Raw genomic sequence first — 21,280 nt, 5'->3', positions numbered from 1 at the left:
AAGCTATTGTTCACTTGTTTCTCTAAGTAATTTGACAAAGCACAAATGTTGCAGAGAACTGCTTGTGAGGTTTTGGTAATAGATGATGACATTTCATCTGGCTAGCCTCAGATTTTTAGCTGACTTGCTCAGAAATTCAGGGGTAAAACTGCATATATGCACTATACGTGAAATAGAGCTTGAATGATGATGTTCATTTTATTTTTGTTCTGTATACCGGAATCTCTAAATACTTGTTGGAAAAATATTTTTTTGAGGATTTTCTGTATGTGCCTTCAATTTTTTATTTAGAATACTAAAATTAGACTAAATGGGCTAAATAAAAAACTGTGGTGTTTTTCAGATCTGTTAATTCATTATGCATTATGAGACTGGCTAAATAATAAATAATTCAGCAGCTTTACTATATAGTGTATATAGTACTGTAACTTTTTATTTCCATTCATTTATGGCATATCTTTTCTTAAGAGCCCAATGTAACAACTTTTAGCTTTCATTTTGATTCCAGGGCTGCTCTTTTGCAGGACTTCAGTTCCAACCGTGGGTTTACTGGTATCAGTGGGATTTTTTTCCAATAACTTCACTGGGAACAGAGTGAAGCCCTCCCTCTTAATTCTTTAATTGCGGCAGGAACACTTACGTGACTGTAACACAAAGTTTATTTACTGTATTTTGTTGTTCTAGGACTTCTTGATGGAAACATTCATAATGTTCAAAGATCTCATTGGAAAGAATGTTTACCCTTCAGACTGGATAGCAATGAGCATGGTGCAGAACAGGTAAAGTGGGGCTGAAAGATCAGTGCTTGTGTTCTGTGTGCTTCTGAAAAGTGAACTTGTTTGATACATAGTTGGTCTGTACAGTTGGTGACAGTCAGCAGAAGCCAAACTGTAAAAGGCCAGTTAAATCTTAATTGTACCATTTCAGCATAGTGTAGCATGTCCTCAGTGAGTTCATCGTGATGCAAGAGCTAGCAAGCAACTTTTTTTTCTTTTTTTTTTCCTGAGCTGATATGGTCTGTTGGATTGCTAAAAAGATTATAAAGACCAGGTCTTTGAGGGCACCTCTATATTTGTAGGGGAAGTTTGGGTCCAAGATGCTTTTTGAGGAAGTGTATTGCTGTCCTATATATCATCTGGGGCTTCATTTTGATTGATTACTTCAAACAGATACATTACCCATGTAGATCAAGTTGTCATCTAAGCAGAAGCTTGTATAATCAAATCTATCATACTTCCTACTATTTAGTCTATGAGAAATTGCTATTAATAAGGTATCTTTGAGAACTCCAATATAATAAAATTAACTAAAGGAAAAATATCTTAAACCATGTAGATTGTACACCTTAACCTGTGGCTATAATCTGTCTGATTTGGTGTTGTCATAAATGATAGTGGGATAAACCAAGCATTGGTTGATCATCAGAATGTTGGTCGATCCTGTGTATCGAACATTGGAATGGTTTATTGCATATTCCTTTAAATTATTATTATTTTAAATGATGTGCTGTTTGCTCTCAAGGCACATTGTTATTCCCAAAGCCTCTTAATTGGCCAAAGCCAATTCCCAAAGTGAGGCAGAGGCTCACTGATGTGGGAGTGTTCTATTAGCAACTGATAATCAACAGAGTACTTTAACAGAGAGGAAACAGAGTTTGTTTGTTTGTTTTGTTTTGTTTTTTAATTTACTTTTCCTCTTTCCTTCCATTAACAGTAAGTTGGGAAGAACGCTCTTTTTCATGTCATGGTAGATGGGGCAGAACACTGGGAAATCGTAAAATCCTCACTGAGGTCATAATACCTGATATAATAGCTGAGTTATTTTTGTGATCCTCCACGGTCAATTTAATTAACTTTTGTTCTAATGAGGGTTGCTTACTGCACACTTCTTCCTAGTTGCTGCTGCTTGTATGTGCACTTTATTCCACTTGTGGTACATAGATGATTGGCTATCAGCTTATTAAAAGCAGTAATTCCTAGGTACATGGCTTTGTGGGGAAATGCTTTTTCTGGTTTAGGTAAAACTGTATAGTCCGCTTCGTCTCTTAGGTATTCATAATTTTAATTTAGGGGCACATCATTCCTCCCAGGAAATACTCATACCTCATTGTCTTCCTGAACTGCATAGGATCTGAGATTCACTGAGTAAAAGAAATGGTTAGGGCAGTTAGCAATGGAAACATTCACATCCCTTCCGTTCCTCTGGGCTTTGAAATGGTAATTGCTCAGACTGAGTTTGAAAACACTTGATTATATCATAATTAGTGCATTGAATCAGTTTTGGTTAGAGTCCAGTCTGAAGTGGTTTTGTAAGCATATCCATTGTTTCTGTGTCCATTTGATTTGTTTTTTGAATCTTGTCAACATTATACTTAGGTATTTTAGTCTACTTTAGGTAGACTGAAAATAAAATTCTACAGGATTTTTTCACCAGTGCATCTTAAGGTTGGACCCTATTTACTGAAAAACTCAATGTGAGACAAGCATAGGATATTTTCTAACACCAGTAGTTAAGCTTTTTTATAAAATATGTTTTCATTACCTGTGTGTATGATTGTTTTCAGACCTAAGTCAGAGTCAAGTGATCCCTAGACCATTTTAAGTCTAACTTGAAAAGTTTTTAGCACTGACGGTATATGGCAAAACAGCTGGAAATATTGCTGATTTTCTTTCATTATACATACTAAAAATAGCTGCTTCTTTGCAGATGAACTGCTTGGTAACACCCTCAAGACCTGGATCTCATGTAGCTCGTATGTTGTAGTGGCACTATTAGTTCAGGAAAACCTCATTATGGCTTCAAATCAGTGCCACCTGCAACCCCAGGTATCTCACCATTCGTCAGACTGCCAGCAACTATATGTTATATCATTAGGTCCTGGCCAACCTGCAGAATGAGGCAGAAAAAGTTCCAATTCTTCACCTAGCACACGGTAACATTTTAAGAAATAGAAATTAGGGATTTCAGACCTTTTTTTTTTTTTTTTGTAACATTGGTGAATGGCTTAGTTAAACATCACTTCTGAAAAAGTAAAATAAAATAATATTCCACACTATACATATGCATATTTCTCAACAACAGTATCTTTGAATAGAAAAAGTCTTCTCAGAGTAACTAGCTGGTTATAGTATTGACCTGTGAATCACCAAAAAAAAAAAAAGTTGCTTTGTGCTTTATGAGGAGATGGTATTTGTAAAGTTGCAAGCACAACCTTTAAGTAACAACTGCATGCAACAAGTTTAGTAGCTGTTGGGCTGCATTTTCTTTTAGACATTATGAAGAAAAAAACTTGAGCTGGTATTCACAATTTAAGAATGTTTTTCAAGAATGACAGAAGGGTTTGGGAAAGAAGGGATACTGAATGCAGTTGCAGGAAGTATGGGAACATGCCTTTTTCAACCAAGTTTAGTTTAAATACTCATGGGAGGGATGCTACAAACTGTATATTGCTGCTGCAAACACAGTCTTCCATCTATCTGTCGGTGGAAATGGAAGCTTTTCTTATTTTCCCATTTTAGAAATATTTGCTACTGTTACTGGTATTGATGTCAGTGGATACTGTGACTTCACGGGCACTAGTGGAACTGACTCTACACCAGGGAAACAAATCCAGTTGATAAGACTGTGCTTTATTCTTTACTCCAGCTGGTGTTTTACTTTATTGATTATTAATAGGAAGTGATTCTATTCTCAGAGGAAAACTCTGATTTATTCTATACAGATATGTTTCAACAGTTGGCATAAAACATTGCCTGGCTCATTGTTTGTCTTGCAGAGAATAAAAAGGGGTGTTTATTTATTTATTCCTAAGAGAGAAAAAAATGCAAGCACTTCAGGTTAGTTTTTGCCCTTGTTTTCAGACATGCATTAGGAGTTAAGATTGATTTATGTAACTAAAGATGGATGACAACATTGCAGTTTATCCTGAGCAAATAAGACAGAATTTGAAAGGCTGATCTATTGTGTACAAGTAATTTTTTTTTTCTTTTGGTCTCATTTTCCTTGGGAAACATTTGGCTGGCCTAAGCAGGCTTGACAGAAATGCATTTGTTTTTATCAGGTGCTTGAATTTTCAGGGGGTCAGTCAGAAGGCATTTTCACACATGCTTATGGCATATTGCATAACTTAGTAAATTAAGTACATGAAAAAGTATTCTAAGCAACAAGTATAAACATCTAATGAAAATATCCCTCAGTGCATGCATGCACAGGAAGGTATATGAAACATAATAGGTTCAGATGGCTTTTACTGTTCAGTCGTCACTTTAATCATGATTAGTGATAAGATGTGCACTTAGAGGGTTTGTTTCTGCTATGAGACTAAAAATGTCTGTGCTGAAATAAACTGAAATAAAATTTCCTCTCTGTGTGTGCATATATATAATGTGTATGTAATGGTCCTTTCAGAGGTAGAACATTTTATTTATTAATTGATTGTTCTTCTACATTGGATATTTGGTGCACAGCGTCTCCAGATTCATGGATTTGTATTTCCTTTCCATTAAATCTAGGCAACTATGTTGCCTACTTTTCTTTCCAAGTTCTCACAAAAGTCAGTACTTTAATAGAGCAAATGGAATAAGATTTGCCTAGGAAAATGGAATAAGGCAGATAAAGAGAAGAGGCAGTTGTTTCACTGTGAATTGTAAGCTTACTTCCATGGAGAGTTACAGTTCCAGCTGCAGCTGATGTGTCTGACTGAGTCATTTAGTGCTTTGCTGTCTTATAAACAGAACATCTCTTACAACCATGTGTGATTAAGTCTGGTTCTGCCTGATGTAACCCTACATTTCAATCACTTGCATCTTCCTAATACCTAATAATACAGTATGTTTACTCACACTAACTGTATGTTGCCCGTTGTTAACCATATAATGGAATTGTCTGCTTACTGAGCATCTAAACACTTAATTATGTGGTGACTGCAGCAGATCATCCAAGGCCATCTTGACTGCAGCAAGACAGGCTATTGCATATCCTGGTCACAGTACACATTAGGTGTCTATTACGTTTGATGGTAGTCATTTAGTCTTTCATCTAAAACATAGAGAGAAAATATGCTGTGAGTCATCCTTTTCCCCCTCCCACTGCAAAGTGGCCCATCTTTCTTGGGGCTGATTCCTAGGATGCTCATGCTTGTAGAGTATAAGTTCTTCAGAATTACAAGTGAAAATCTCAGTGAGGACAACAACCCAACTCAGAAGAACTTGTTAATGTGGTGTTTTCAGAAATTCAGCAAGATAAACTGTTATTATTCCAGAGACACCTTTGACTTGCATGTCTCTAAGGATGTTTGTAATGTAGCCTGTTATCATAAATAAATAAGGTACCAAGAAAAATTCAGTACCCATAATTTTCATCAGGTGTAGAAGCTATAGAGCAATCTTTCCATGCTCTCTTTTCTGACAAGTAACTTCAGTCAGTGCTTCATAGCTGAAGATATTTTTAGGAAATTAAATATGAGACAACTGCGTATATGTAACATTATTTTGAACAGCTATCCTGTATTTTTGAAAGCTACATCACAAAATAACCCTGTTGGTGTATTATGAATTTAATGCATAATGATCTTTTTAAGACATAATCTGTTAGTTCTACCAACTACTACCTCTGTATTGATACAGTTTCAGTAGTGAAGTAGTAAACTCAAGTAAGTAACACAAAAAAAAAAAGAAGGGAGATGCATATTTGTCTGTAATTACAGTTTGTATTCTTATGTTCAGAAAAAGCCAGGCTTACCTGGAAGTTTAAAAAAAAAAAAAAAAACCATTCTATATTGAATGTGTTTACTTGCTAAGTATTTTCAGTAAGAATGTCTGAAAAAAACAAAGTACACATACCGTTATAAAATAATACAAGTAGAGAGAACTTATTTCAAATACAGAAAATTTATTAAATGGGGAAAAGAAAAAGCAAAGCCCAGATACTTTTTTTTAACCTTTAAAATGTTTTGTTGAGATCATAAATAAAATACAGAGCCTGAATGATACTGCTTTAAAAAGCAACAAAATAACAACAATAAGAAAAAAGAAGCCCAGTTAGTATTATGCACTGGCTATCCACAGCGTTATCCATTACTTTAATGTAATAGTGCAATTTTAATCCTTTGACATTTAAATAATAGAAGCATTTCTTCCTGTAAATTTGTTTATCAAACTATCACCTCTGCACAAATCTCAGATACATAAAAATGAGGACTAAATGATATGTAGAAATATTGCAGTAAGGGTAAATTAGTGTTAGCAGAGGGAAAATAAATATGACAGTATTTATTAGTGTATGGCATTCTGAAGCAACCACGTTAAGTCACATATGGTTCTGACTTTGTATCTTATTCCCAGACTTGATCTGGCACCAAAGACTTGTGATTTTTATTTTATTTTTAATCAAGATATTTCCACTGTGAAAACAATTAGCTGTAGTGCATGAAAAAGGAGAGCAGACTCAAGTGAAAAGATACTCATAGGATAAGGAAAATTACTGAGAATGCTTTTCCAAATACATTACTTATACCAAGGAGCATTATGCCAGCTTTTTATTCAATTGGTTCTCCAGCTTTGACGTTTCTTGAAAGCATGCTTAAGATCACATTTTCAAAAGAGTTTTGCATGGGTGTGTACCTAATATACAGTTTCAAAAAATTATTTTGTATCCTAAATGGGAGATAAGCAGTTTTTAAAACATGCTGTTAGTAGATGCTGAATTAAGAGCTGCATATAAACAGATTGCTAGCAAAATAGAGAGATCTCAAATGGAAACTGTCATGTTTTGCATTTGGTTGTATAGCAGCAAAGCAATTGCTCATTCTTGTCTTTGTCTAGGTGTTGCTTTTGTATTACTGTCAAAATACCTGTGATATTTTGTAGCATGTAGTGGTTTTGTATGCTTGGCTTAGCTATTCAAGGTAAGTTTTCAAATAATAAGCACTCTACTGATAAAGAAATTGAATTGTACAAAACAAGTTTTAACTGAGACAGGAGAAGCTGGATAATAGTTACTTCTAAGCAGTTGTTTTCTGACCATGCTGTTTGCACAGTCTTGTCATACATTGAAATAAGCATTTAGGAAAATTCTAATAAAAAAGCAATTTTCATTCAGTCTGAGTGGTACAAAAATTCTGCTTCAGTCTGTAGTAATACTGAATTGAAACAAAGGGAGAAATATGATTAAATTATGCTACTTTCTTTGCACCAGTGGTCATATTTTTCCAGTTACCATGGAAGTGAATTGCTTCTTAAGTGTTGACATTATGATGCTCTTAATAACAAGATTTCACATGGCTACAAGGTTTTTAAGTAGTGCTTCTGTTTTGCATTGCCCTTCATTTCTAAATTAATGATAGTTTGCCAGTTTATTAGGAAATTATTTCTGTGGTTAATTTGTAAAGATTTTTTTGTTATTGAGCCATTATCTTTTCACCTGTTTTCTCGGTCTTTCCCCTGCTGTTTTGGTCACTGAAATAGTAAATGTGTGTTTTTAATCTTGCCTGTCACATTGATTGATTGCCTGGTCTCTCTGTGTACTTAATATCTTCAGGTGTAGTTTATAATTGCTGGTCATTGTTTCAGCCATTGATAATGATCAGCATTTGAGATTGGGTCTGACCTGCTTTGCAAGTCTCCGTAATTTCACATGCCATCTTGTAGCTCTACATGCAAGAAGGAAGAGGAAAAATGGCAGAGGCCCACAAAAGAATCAGTTGACTTTAGTAGCTGCTTCTCCTTTGTGCCTGCTTCATGTTAAAAAAAAAATATCAGGTGTCCTCTGCAAAGCATGAGGATGCTCCTATCAAGTCAACATAAATGATATGGAAGCATTATTTTGGCTCTATTTCTGCTCCAGTCTTCATTTAATTGGCATACTAGCAAGACCATGCCTGTCACAGCTCAGAATAGACCTTCAAAATAATAGTTGATGCATCTCCTAGGCTTTGAAAGAACTCTCATATTCTTTCATGCTCAAGTAGAGGGTTCACTAATGAAAGTGCTGATTGATCAGCCTTTGGGGATTACAAAAACAAACTTGCCAAACTGAAGTTAATGCAGCTCCTCCTGTCTTTAATTGTGGGCCACATTCTCTGAAGGAAAAGCACATAGGGAAGAAGAATTGAATTTTAAAGCCTTTTTGTGTCTTCATTGTTTTTCAGATATGGTATTAAGAATCCAAATTTTTAAAGGTTTCTTGGAGTAAGAGCTTTCACAACACAGGAAATAACGTTCTCTTCAAGCTTGTTTCTTTTTTTCTTATTATCCAGTAAAAGTCCATATTCGATTAATTCTTTGCAGATGTCATTGCAGTGTAATCATACCTTTAGAAGACATAGTGAACATGAGTTTGAGTTCATGTTCATAGATAACTAGATGACTGAATTCAGTCTTCACCTCAGCATCTGGATTACTTTTCTCAAAGTTGAAACAATGAGCTTCCAAATTTTATGCTGTATTGTCTGAACTTGAGAAAGCATCTCCCTGCTCTTGGACTATTGCTTTAGTAAGGATTCATGTGTGAGAGTCAGAGGAAAGGTGCGCTCATGGTTTTGGCCTTTCATAAAATTTTGTGGGCCCAGAATTTTATTTCTTTTATTTAGTTTGGCTACTCAGAAAATTGTATGTGCAGGGCTATGTGAAGAGAGCATTGTTTAAACTGTGAGCAGTAGAGGAGAGCTACTGAGTGCTCAGCCTTTTTGCAACACCAAGCTCTTTTATTTACATGGCTATTCACGGTTTTAAATAGGAAGGGATATTATACTGCTGCTTATAATTATCTTGGCCACAGTGTTCTGAAACTAGATGCAGAGAAAGGCGTCTTTGGCAAAGCCACTGAAGAACAGCAATGCCAATTTAAGTTGATAGATTGCAGTGGAGAGCCATTACTTAAAAATAATTTCTTAATGCAGTTTCCTGTGGCTTTACCTTCATGCATAAAGTCTGCTAAAGTTCACTTTTTTTTTAAACTGTAATCATTTCTTTGTCTTATGCTATAAGGAGCTGGTGCACTAGTTCTAACTTGTTTGCTAAAAATAACTTGGAGTTTCAGATCTATTTTTTAGGTTTAACCCCTATTTGCACTTCAAAAGCAAAGACAATGTGCAGACCTATATTACTATTAAATAGTCACTTCTAAGGAATAACCTTGGAATCCTACTTTGATTAGCATCATAATGCTTATGACTACATCTTTTCTCCATTTCAGTCCCTATGTTTAAATTTATCTGGAAAACAATTGGAAATAAAATCTTTGTCTTAGCATGACATATATTTTCAGCTTTTTTGGTCTTAGATTGTTAGTATATTTTACAGTGCTGTTTGAGCCTTATTTAGAATATACATCCAGTAGTGTAGGATTCTATTCTTTGGGCTTTAATATGAAGACTTCTTATAGTGCTTGTCAGAATTTGAAATCAAATTCTCTGCCAGTAAAATAAAGGAAAGAAGAAGCAGTAAGACATTGAGAAGGGTACAGGACATAGCAGCAGCTGAACCATGATGATCCTTTTGCTGTTCTAAGCCAAAGCCTTGCCTTTGTATATTTAAATTAAGCCCAGAGACTTTGGCCTTGAAGATCATCCATAAATCTCCAGGCCTAAGAGGCTGGTAAATTAGAATAACAAATGCTTATAAACACAGAAATTATAATGGAAGTGACTGTGGGTAAAGGAATTTAAATAATTTTAGATCAAAATTGTTTCAATCAATGAGAAAATAAATTCCATATTACTCAGGTAACAGCAGAGAAGCTCTCTCATAATTGAGCACCTGAAATAACATATTTATAGCTCCTTGTAGTGATTAAAGTTAGTGGCAAATGTGAACAAGAGAAGTTTAATAAGAAAAAACATCTAATTGCATTACCTGTATGAGAAACCAAAATCCTGTCCTTTGATCAGTCTAAAGTTGGAAGGCAGAAGTGAGCAGATCTCTCTACATTCTAAGGAATGGTAAGCTCTAATGATCTGCTACGGAAGGAAGGGGATGGGGAGCAGATTGTGGCCCTCACAATCCGCAAGGGAAGGGTTGGCGACTTGCTACAGCACTTAGATGTACACAAATCGATGGGGCCAGATGGGATCCACCTGAGGGTGTTGAGAGAACTGGCAGAAGAACTGGCCCAGCTGCTTTCCATCATTTATCAGCAGTCCTGGCTATCGGGGGAGGTCCCAGTCAACTGGCAGCTATCAAACGTGACGCCCATCTACAAGAAGGACCGGAAGGTAGACCCGGGAAACTATAGGCCTGTTAGTTTGACCTCAGTGCCAGGGAAGCTCATGGAGCAGATTATTTTGAGTGTCATCACGGGGCACTTGCAGGGCAAGCAGGCGATCAGGCCCAGTCAGCATGGGTTTATGAAAGGCAGGTCCTGCTTGACGAACCTGATCTCCTTCTATGACCAAGTGATGCGCTTGGTGGATGAGGGAAAGGCTGTGAATGTGGTCTACCTTGACTTCAGTAAGGCTTTTGACACCGCTTCCCACAGCATTCTCCTCGAGAAACTGGCTGCTCTTAGCTTGGACTGGCATATGCTTTGTTGGGTTAGAAACTGGCTGGGTAGCTGGGCCCAAAGAGTCATGGTGAATGGAGTTAAATCCAGTTGGAGGCCGGTCACTAGTGGAATCCCCCAGGGCTCAGTACTGGGGTCAGTCCTCTTTAACATCTTTATTGATGATCTGGATGAGGGGATCGAGTGCACCCTCAGTAAGTTTGCAGATGACACCAAGTTAGATGCGTGTGTTGATCTGCTCGAGGGTAGGAAGGCTCTGCAGGAGGATCTGGATAGGCTGGACCGATGGGCTGAGGCCAACTGTATGAAGTTCAACAAGGCCAAGTGCCGGGTCCTGCACCTGGGGCGCAACAACCCCAAGCAGTGCTACAGGCTGGGAGATGAGTGGTTAGAAAGCTGCCTGGCAGAGAAGGACCTGGGAGTATTGGTTGATAGTCGGCTGAATATGAGCCAGCAGTGTGCTCAGGTGGCCAAGAAGGCCAACAGCATCCTGGCTTGCATAAGAAACAGTGTGGCCAGCAGGGCTAGGGAAGTGATTGTCCCCCTGTACTCGGCTCTGGTGAGGCCGCACCTCGAGTACTGTGTTCAGTTTTGGGCCCCTCACTATAAGAAGGGCATTGAGGTGCTCGAGTGAGTCCATAGAAGGGCAATGAAGCTGGTGAGGGGTCTGGAGAACAAGTCTTACGAGGAGCGGCTGAGGGAGCTGGGATTGTTCAGCCTGGAGAAGAGGAGGCTCAGGGGCGACCTTATCGCTCTCTACAGGTACCTTAAAGGAGGCTGTAGCGAGGTGGGGGTTGGTCTATTCTCCCACGTGCCTGGTGACAGGACGAGGGGGAATGGGCTAAAGTTGCACCAGGGGAGGTTTAGGTTGGATATTAGGAACAACTTCGTTACCGAAAGGGTTGCTAGGCATTGGAATAAGCTGCCCAGGGAAAGGGTTGAGACACCATCCCTGGAGGTCTTCAAAAGACGTTTAGATGTAGAGCTTAGTGATATGGTTTAGTGGAGGACTTGGTAGTGTTAGGACAGAGGTTGGACTAGATGATCTTGGAGGCCTCTTCCAACCTAGATGATTCTGTGATTCTGTAAGTTATGCTGCACTGTGACAAGATAATTCCTTTCAGTGATTTTTCAAGATAATTTCTTCTGAAGTTGGGTAGTACGTGCTACATTTTCCTGAGCTGTTCCGGGGTCCAGTCTTTTTACGATCTATTTTCTATCTGTATCTTCTCTGTTATGTCAGTTATAATACGTAACTGACATTATGAATAATCAAGTAATGAGAATGATTTCTCCAATCAAATGAGTTATCTTTCTCCTCTTGGAGCGATGTTTAGTTCTTTGAAGAGGAATATTTTTTTCAATATTCATTAAAATTATACTTTCCATTTTCATCAAAATCTCAGTGTTTATGTGAAGTGAGCCTGTTTCACTTCACACTTGTGGCTAGTTAACTAATATGCCCTTCTTCTGAAGGGGGAAATTGAAGCATATAAATACCAAGTCACTGAGGTAGGTACAGCATGGCATTGGCAGGAGCCAGGAACAGAATTCAAACCTACTGCCTTACAATGACAGAAATAGACTCATCCTCTAGGCAAAATACAAAAGCACAAAAATATTTGGAACTTGACAGCATGGAAGTATTGCATGCTTTTTGAAAATGTGTAATTCCAGTATGTCAGATAAAAGATATCTGTGAGAAAGAAAGAGGTATTCACACAAAATAGCATACATAGGATTATATTGTATAGAACTCTATCAATATTTTTAATATGATTAGTAATTTTTACTGGACATTAAGTACATTCTTATACTTTTCGTAAAGTGTCCTTGGGGCTTTTTATGTATGGCAAACATTAAACCACAAGCTCTTCACAAAAATTTTAAAATATGGTACACACAAAATACATCCGTATTATGAAGCAGACTCGCACTAATATAGTTCATGCACATTTAGGTCATTATGATTATTTCTACTCTATTTTGCACTATATTTCTGTGCTAAAAGGCAAAGTACCTCGAAGTCTTGGTTTTTTAATTGTAAGACAAATTATCAGCACCATACTAGGTTCTGCCCAAACAGGATATTTAGGTGGTGGATTAAGATGTGAAAACACAGAAGATGGGAAAGGGAAAAATAAGCTCAAAGACTGAGGACACCCCCTTCTACCCCAACAGAAAACTTTGAGTGAAGGGAAAACTGTGAGCAGTTGCAGCTTAAGAACTTGATTATGTGAGTTGGCAAGAATTTACTTTGTAAATCAAAGGAGAAGCTAGAACAATATAGTTCTAGAGAAAAGATGTGACACTAAAAGGGCCTTGACCCAAATTTTCTACTTGGAATAATACCCCTACTGTTCTGTTTATGCTGGCAGACCAGAATACAATGTAGGTGTCTGTGTTCTGCCTAGCTATGTATTTTTTGTGTGTGTGTGCGGACCATTCTTTTTAGAATTCCTTTTTAAGCAAAATCTTAAACTGTTTTTATCAAGTATCAGGCAGTTCTGTAGAGATAAATGTACCCATGAGAGTAAAGCATTAGCGAAGAATGTTTAGTTTGTTGTGGGTAGTGGGGGGCAGTGCGCTGAGGAAATCTCATTTCCCAGAATAAGACTAAGCCACAGAAGAGGCCAAAAGCAAAGTACGATAGCCTATTCAGACCAACATAAGCTGAAATTGTGGTGGATAGGCAGGGCAGTTCCATGAGCATGTAGAGGTTGTTTATAGAGAGTGGTGGTAGCCTGGAAGAACAGTGTTGAGCAAAATGAGGTCTCTTGAACTTGAAGTGATTTGACGACACTCAGCATTTCACAGATCAGACCCTTAATTCAACTGGCAAAATTAGCTGAACTAGTGCTAATGAAGATTAGATCAAACTGTTTCCAAGTCCACTGGACACAAGTTCATCCAAAAGTGTGCGATGATGAGGGAGAGAAACACAGCACCCTTAGAAATGCAGTACCTTCCAGTGGCAGTTACTGTAGTAGTTCAAACTGTATTGTCTGTCTGATCACATGAAATAAGAAAGAGATCAGGGGAAATAGCAAGACACAGCACTGTGTACAAACTATTTTATTTCCTTGATCACATCAGTGTTAAGGAGTAATGTTGGATGGATGGAGAGAAGGGTTTAGGTTTTCCCAAAGATGTTTTTTAATCATTGAAAACCATAATTATAACAAAGGATTTCAATCTAGCCAGTCAAGTTGTTGTTTTAATGAAGCAGTGTACGACCCTTCTTAGCAGGTAAGTAATACTCCCTTTCAGAAGTCTGTTGAAAGCTCATCTTTTGCTTTGCCTACCTCATTAAGAATCTAAGAATCTGAATTTAGCCCTTCCAACATTTTTTTTTTTTTTTTAGTGATGAGACCTACATCCATTTCACCTGGTATTTTGTTTCTGACAGTGGCTTGTAAAAGATTCCTAGGAACAGTATAACAACAGAGCTGGGAGTTAAGTAACACTGATTGCTATGTTCTCCCAGCCTCCAGTGACTGATGACATTTAGTAGTCCTCCTCTGATTTTTGTCTTTGATGCGTCTAATCGCTGATATAAAATTCAGGCATTCACAGCATATTGTAGAAATGATTTACACAGCTTATTTCTTATTTTGAATATACACCATGATTTTGTTCAGTGTTGTGCGCTTCTTGCATGAAAAATAGCAAACAATAGGTCTCTGTTTCTGTGGTACTTGAAATTTTATAGGTTCTACCATAACCCTCCATAGTCATATTGTGTCCCCTGACTGAAGAAACCAAATATTAGCCACAGTCCATTAAACGTAATCATGTAATCATTTTTGTCACATTTGTTTGCTTTTCTTCTCTCTCTGTCTCTCTGGTATTTCTTTATCCTTTTGATGAGAGGCTAGAACAGCAGACAGTATCCAACACAAGGATGCAACTTTCCTTTGACAGTAACGTACAGATACCCTGTGTTCTTTTAAACATTTGCTAATAATTCAAATTAATTAATTGTTTTTTGCTTTTTTCTTTAATTTTTTTTCCTGATGCCACTAAACAGTTATTTGGTGTTTTTTGTGGACCTGCTTTTTACAACTGTTAAATCTTTTTCCTGATTGGTAGTAGCTAGTTGATAGTCAGTGACTGTGCTTGAGTAGGATTGTTTTTCCCTTGTGTTCAGGACTTTCAGGTGGCAGTATATTTGTCCCCACAGTGTTTGCAACAAAAATATTTCAACTTAAAACTAATGATTTTAGCTTTGAAGTAGAGGGAATTGGATGATTTGCTTTTCAATTTGTAAATTGAATGAAACTGTTTATTAAACTTTATAAATTTAGAGCAATACAGTTGATCTTTGTTTTACAAATATATTGTGCTGGAAAGTTAGACAAAGAAATCTGCTGTACAAATGTCATTTAATCTTGCTGCTTTAATAATAAGTACAAATAGATGCTGCTTTTCAAGCTAGAGGCATCACGTTTACAGTCTTCCACTTGGAGAATATACTGTGTATTAACTCAGTTTTGAATGTGGTTTTATAAGCCACCTGAGGAGGAAGATGGACAGAGGTGTCATCTTCATCTCCAGCCACCTATGAGAAAACTATAAAGTTTTATTTTAATTGGGGAAATGCAGTGGCAGCTCCTAACTGATGAGTGCAGGAACTCTTTCAGCTGTCAAACCTGTGAGGAGGATGCAATAACATCTTGTAAATGAGCTGCTCTGTCACACACAGAAGGTAAAATTGTGTCTGAAAACACAATATGTTTTTTCAAGAATATGATGTTTTATGTAGCAGAGGAAAGAAAAGATGTCTGAATTTTTCAGGGAAGATCAATAAATTTTTTGATAGCTATGCTTAAAATTGCTGATGCATAAGTAACATGTCACATACATGAACACAACAGGTTCGTTCTGTATGTGTGAACCTGGATTCTTTTAGTGTCTTCAGTGTTTAAAAGTGTTTTCATCAATTAAATTCCACACAAGATTAGAGTAGAATTCCAAAGAATATATTTATTGATCTATGTCTTTTTTTCCTTTTCTTCAGGGTGTTCTTGAGAGCCATCAACAAATTTGCAGAGACAATGAACCAAAAATTTCTGGAGAATATGAATTTTGAAGTCCAAGTAAGTATTAAGGTTTTTAGCTGAGCAGAAGTAGCACATATATTCTAGTCTGTCATTCTGGTCTGTCAGAGCCCTTCTGATATTTTGTTGATAGTAAAAATACTATTGATTTGAGTTCTGTGGGATCAGACTATGATATGATGCGAAAATCTGACTTCTGTTGTTCATGATAAGGGACAAGTGAGGATTTTTGCAGTGTGATTCACTTAAAATAGGCAAGCAGACAACCCCTTTTCTTTTCCTTTTCTTTTTTTTTGTAATGCATATAACCTTTACAGTATCACATATATGTACATAGGGTAGAATGAGTTTAAATTTGTTTGATGCCTAGATTATTTACCATTTATAATTTATTTCTAATTTTTATCTTGCCTGATATTTCTTTATTTTTCTTCTTCATTTTTTACTTGCTTGTTTTTTTGAGCGTTTTTCTTTCAAAAATAATTTAAATATGGGCTTTTGTTAGTGTGCTTACTGTCATTCTTTTTAACTTTGCCATGCATTTTATCATGACAAAAACAAATAAAATGTATTTGGTGGACATAAGCATAGCTACCAGAACCATGCTAGCTACTGTAAAGATTGCGTATCTGTAAAAATTTTACCAAGGCACTCAATACCTGTTTAAAATTTTAAAGCAACAGTCTAAACTTGGAACTTTTATTTAAGATAAGCTTCCTGTGGTCTTTCTGCACATTCCAGAATGTTATCAAACATAACCAAGGACATAGGAGTTAAACACTGAACCTTGTAGCTCAAGGGAATGTATTAATGCTTGTGCTTTTACTCATGACTTGTCAAATATCTGAAGGCTTTGAGTAACCTAAACAACGTTATAGTAAATGAATAATGCCATTAAAGAATTGCGGTTTTCACAAAAGACTTAAAAGTGAAAATCAGGCAGATATTTATATTTTCCTCATGAATAAAAGTTCTGAAGACCTTTTATAACAGTACCCTAAATGCACCTTTAAAAAAGCTGCTTTGGACTAAAAATGCCAGAACAATGCAAAATATATTGTCTAATCTTTCCTTAATTAAAAATCTAAATTTGGACACCCACTGTTATCTGTACTTATTCAGATCATAGCTCAAAAAATTAATGTCCTAAATATTTTTGTTTTTTTTTCATGTTTACATGATTTGAAAAAAAAATCTATACATAGATAAAATAAGAGTTTTGCAACTACTCAGACTGTGTAGACTTGAGTACAGAAAAGCACTTAAAACAAAATATATATATATTTGAATTGAGAAACTTGGGAGATCCTTTAGTGGATCTTCATTTTCTGAGGATCAATTTTATCTTGAGCTATAGTTCAAGAAAAATTTTAATCATTACTAGGAAATGAGCAAATGACAACAAAAAAAGATATCATTTGTTTAATGACTTGTCCATAAGCAAGCATGAGCAGTGATTAACTCCAGGTAAATGGGTTCCTTCCATTGTTTATTAAATAGTTTCCTTTACAATTTCCCTCTAAGGCTGTTACTATTTTTAGATTTAATATTTGGCTTTCCACTGTTGTTTTTAAGTATTTTTAGTTAAAAACAAACAAGCAATCCTTCTTTGTGTAGCTGTTGTGGTACGTGTATATTTTTATTTTACCTGTTAAGGTACCATGAGTCTAGTATAAAGTAGCTTTTGTTTTAGCTGCTGTTTTGCAAAAGAAAATTCTAAATCAAGCTTAATTTCATTTTTATTTAACCATTACCTCATTGATGGGCTTTCTGGATACAGAATAGTGATGAGAAAATCAAGTTAAACTTTGAGATGCCTTTCCTGCATAGGAGAGCAAGTCTTTGGGATGTCTTTAAGGTGTCTGTATTCAAAAGAAATTTAGGGTTTTTAAAGAAATATTTACTTTAATGAAAATAAAAAATACATTTACATTTCATAGGGAATGTATTTATTGCCAAAAATCGTACAGGTCTGCAGATAGAAACAAATGCCAGCATATTGCTTTTTAGTATTCAGTTCAAACTCTTGCATTATAAATATTACAATGCAACGAAAGTATCAGTAGGCAAAAATTGGCAGTTGATGGAAGCTTGGTATCAGAAAGATAAGTTCAAAACTTCTAACCAGTTTGGAATTTCTCTATATAGAATAATATATATTATATACTATAATATATATTGAGCAATATATAATATATACAATAGGAATAGCGTATGTCAGTGTGGTGAAAATGCTGGAGTTGCCTACTGGCAAAGTTGAAAAATTATGTTAAATTATGTTACAAAGAATAAATTCTTTGTAAATGAGCAAATGGTTTATACTGTTTGTAGGATCATGTTTTCTTATGCACAGAATCTAGTTATTAACAATTATAGAAAAATCTTAATTAAAAATAATTAAAAGAAAGCCATTTAAAGCACAGTGAAGTAGGTCTGAGTATTTTTCGCTTGGCAGAGTGGTTACGTGACTGCGTAGCAGACAACCCAGCCAAACAAAACAAGTAGACTGTGAAGTAATTGAGCAAATAAAAAATAATACATCTAGATCAAAAGTAATGTAGAATTTTTTGCTAGTCTGTTGAAGGTTGTTAAATGGAGGATAAAAGGTTCCTGGCCTTTTTCCTGCTTCCAAAGCAGAATTGCTTTTTTACTCACAATGTGATTCAGGCAGAAAGTGAAGAAGAGGTGTCATTTAGGACCTGTAAAGGATGTGGCTGCAATCTTTAAAACTGTTCACAAACTTAAAGCCCTAGGGCTTTAATACCAGAGCTGCACAGCACAGCAGTGATGTGCCATTCTACATAAATTTTCTGCCTTAGCCTGTAATAAGCTGGGTACATGGAGCCCATTTATGCGAAAAGCCCTTTTTAAAATTCCAGTGCTTGGTTATCTACAATAGGTCTGAATATTGTGACTGTCACTGGCAGCGGTCAGCCAGGAAGTGCCAGAGCTGTTGTTTGGTTTGAGAATCATTATAAAAGATTCTTACAAGTAACTTAAAAGAGGTTGTATGATGTCTGAATTTATATGCCTGCAGGGCAAGTAAGTTTTTTTTTTTGTTTGTTTTGGTTTTTTTGGGGGGGGGTTGTTGTTTTTTGAGTGTTGCATGCACGCTTTATATTCTGGATGTATTCAGATCTGCTTCAGGCAGTCTTGGAAAACAAATCAGATTTAGAAATTGCACGCAACAGGTGTTGTTCAATGTAATATCAACGTAACCTAGAATAATAAAGACAGGAATAACTAAGAGGCATTTGGTACAGAATATTTACAGTTGTGTTGAAATAGAAAATTGAGAGTTGCAGAGCAAACAGTTTTATAGGGCAGAAGAGAGTGTATTGCAATTGTGTTTGACGAAAAATAGACCATGAAGCAAAGATGGAAGAAGGCTTGCAATTGTCACGGTACTCTAAGTTCATAAATGCATACAGTATAAACAGGGTAGGAATCATGCATCATACATTAATGTGCATTATTCAGTGCTGAAATTAAACTGGAAAATATAGACTTAATGCATGCAAATCTGAAGTTTAATAGGAGTTGCTGGAATAGGTAAAAACCTTCCGTATTTAGCAGTTTATATCCTCTTCATGTCTCTGTATTTGAAATACATTGTTGGATTTAAGTTAGACACAAAGAATCATAGAATATTCTGAGTTGGAAGGGCCTAACAATTATCATCAAGTCCAACACTTGGCTTGATACAGGACTACCTAAAAATGAAGCCATATGTCTGAGAGCATTGTCCAAATCCTTCTTGAAATCTGGCAGGCTTGGTGCCATGACTGTGAGTATTGAATCAGACTATCCTGCAAGTCTGTGAAATGTTTCTCACTTAAAGATTCTAAAAAAATTGACTCATCAGACATCTGCCTGAAGGGATTTAGCTGATTTTACTTTGGAAATAATCTGTATTAAGTGACCTGTCAGGTTTCCTTCCAAATGTGTTCTGTGTTTACAATGAGAATAAATTCACTGAAGGGTAAACCATGTCATCGAAGGTTTGCAAGTACAGAAAGTGTAATAGTTTAAGCTATTTTATTCAGGATGAATATAGTAAGGAGATGTATTGATGGCACACAAGGAAAGTTCAAAAAAAAAAAAAAAAAAAAAGAAAGGTAAATTAGGAAAGCAAGTCTAAGTTTAGACTTTCTTCCTAAGACCGTGATGGTATATCTTAATGGTGTTCAGTGTCTTTGATTTCTTTGTTGCATTTTGTGTTAATAAGAAGTCGTATCTGTGAGTTTATAAATTGCTTATATTTTCTCTTTTCCCTCTTCACTTTCTGCATGTGCTCTCAGTATTGCAGTTTTGATTTTTATTACACAGTCATTGAAGCACTGTTTTAAAAGTGTGGATAAGCATTTAGAATCTTTAAAATTTAGTCAGATTTTGTAAATGTTCGGCCAGTTTGGTGAAAAGAAATTATGGTACTGAAGAAGTAAAATGCTTAACAATTTTTGAGAGGCAGAGAGAACTGCAAATCACCTAAGAAATCACATATGAAAAACAGCTGGTAGCTTTATTAACAAGTGTCTATTTTCTTTGGAAATAATAGATACAATATGGAAAGCAGACCAATTCTTGAAAGACCTTTCAAAATTCTTTTATGTGACTCCAGGCAAGTTGGTTGTGCAGACCTGCCTTTTCTTCTATGTATTTGCTAAACATGCTGCCACAAAGAGGAGTGCCATGAAGATTGGGCATGATTTCTTTAGGAGTTACTTGTAAATTAGGCTGAATCATAAATAAAATTAGTATTAGTATCTATTCTTTCTGTGCTTTATTATTTTAGAATGCATATTTTAGTGACTTAGAGGATTGTATGATTTATGTAAACATTCATTTTAACCTGTGAAATCACTCTTGGGTAATGTACTGCATGCTAATGTTCTTCAATGCAAAGCCATTGGCGGCATGCTTATGGGGAATTAGCCTACAAAGGAAATTGATTTGTTATGTAAAGCTAATAAAGTCATTGTCAGAGTCCAATACTCCGTAACCAGGTTCCTTTAGATGCTCCACACATGGGGGCTGTAATGTTGAATATCAAATTTACTTAGATGAAGATAGCTGATATTACATGAGGTTTCTGACTTAGCAGAGTCTTACTGAAAAAACAATAAAAGTGTAAATTAGACTTTGTAAAATTTAACAATTGCAATAGACCGTTCAATTACAATACCGATGTGATTCCTGTTACCAATCCCTGTAATATGCTTACAGTCATGAAGCTGGTTGTCCCCTGTCTCTGGGAAGGAATAAGTGGGTTGAAGAAAGGTCAAAACTGCTGCTATTTTCAAAATTATTTTGTTAATTGCTTAGTTTTTATATTCTATGTTGAGCTGAGCCACATAAGCATTCCCTCCATGCTGGTCTGGCTATCTCAGAGACATTCACGCTCTTGTAATTAACTTGGGGTGAAACATTTATACCACCAGTTCATCCAGTCAACTGGGATACAGTCAGTTGACCCACTCATCTGGCAGAGTTTTTTATCTTAAACAAAGGCCATGCTCTGGTCCCCTTTGTGGTGAGATAGCCACATTGTTCTATACTGTCCCAGTCAGACGCTGCATCTCAGTATGAATTGTAGTGAGTAACTGCTGACTAATTATAGGAAAGGGTCACTTCTTAGCTCTAGCTTGGTCTCCGAGGGCTCTGTCCCTAAGCCAACAGCTCATCACTGGAGCTCATGTTGACAAGCAGCGAAGTGTGAGCAT

At 36.2% G+C, this 21,280-nt stretch overlaps 1 protein-coding gene across 1 annotated transcript in view; it reads left to right on the top strand.

The window, feature by feature from the left end:
- The window catches only part of DOCK2 (dedicator of cytokinesis 2), a 185,534-nt gene that overhangs the window by 116,461 nt on the left and 47,793 nt on the right, over positions 1-21,280 (top strand). Inside the window, exons 29-30 of the mRNA XM_035562961.1 lie at positions 685-779; positions 15,518-15,596. Coding sequence (XP_035418854.1) covers positions 685-779; positions 15,518-15,596 — 174 coding nt within the window. The remainder of the gene's footprint in view (positions 1-684; positions 780-15,517; positions 15,597-21,280) is intronic.

The sequence above is a fragment of the Cygnus atratus genome, chromosome 14, assembly GCF_013377495.2.
Source record: "Cygnus atratus isolate AKBS03 ecotype Queensland, Australia chromosome 14, CAtr_DNAZoo_HiC_assembly, whole genome shotgun sequence".
Taxonomy (NCBI): Eukaryota; Metazoa; Chordata; class Aves; order Anseriformes; family Anatidae; genus Cygnus; species Cygnus atratus.
This window is presented reverse-complemented; position numbering and strand designations above follow the sequence as displayed.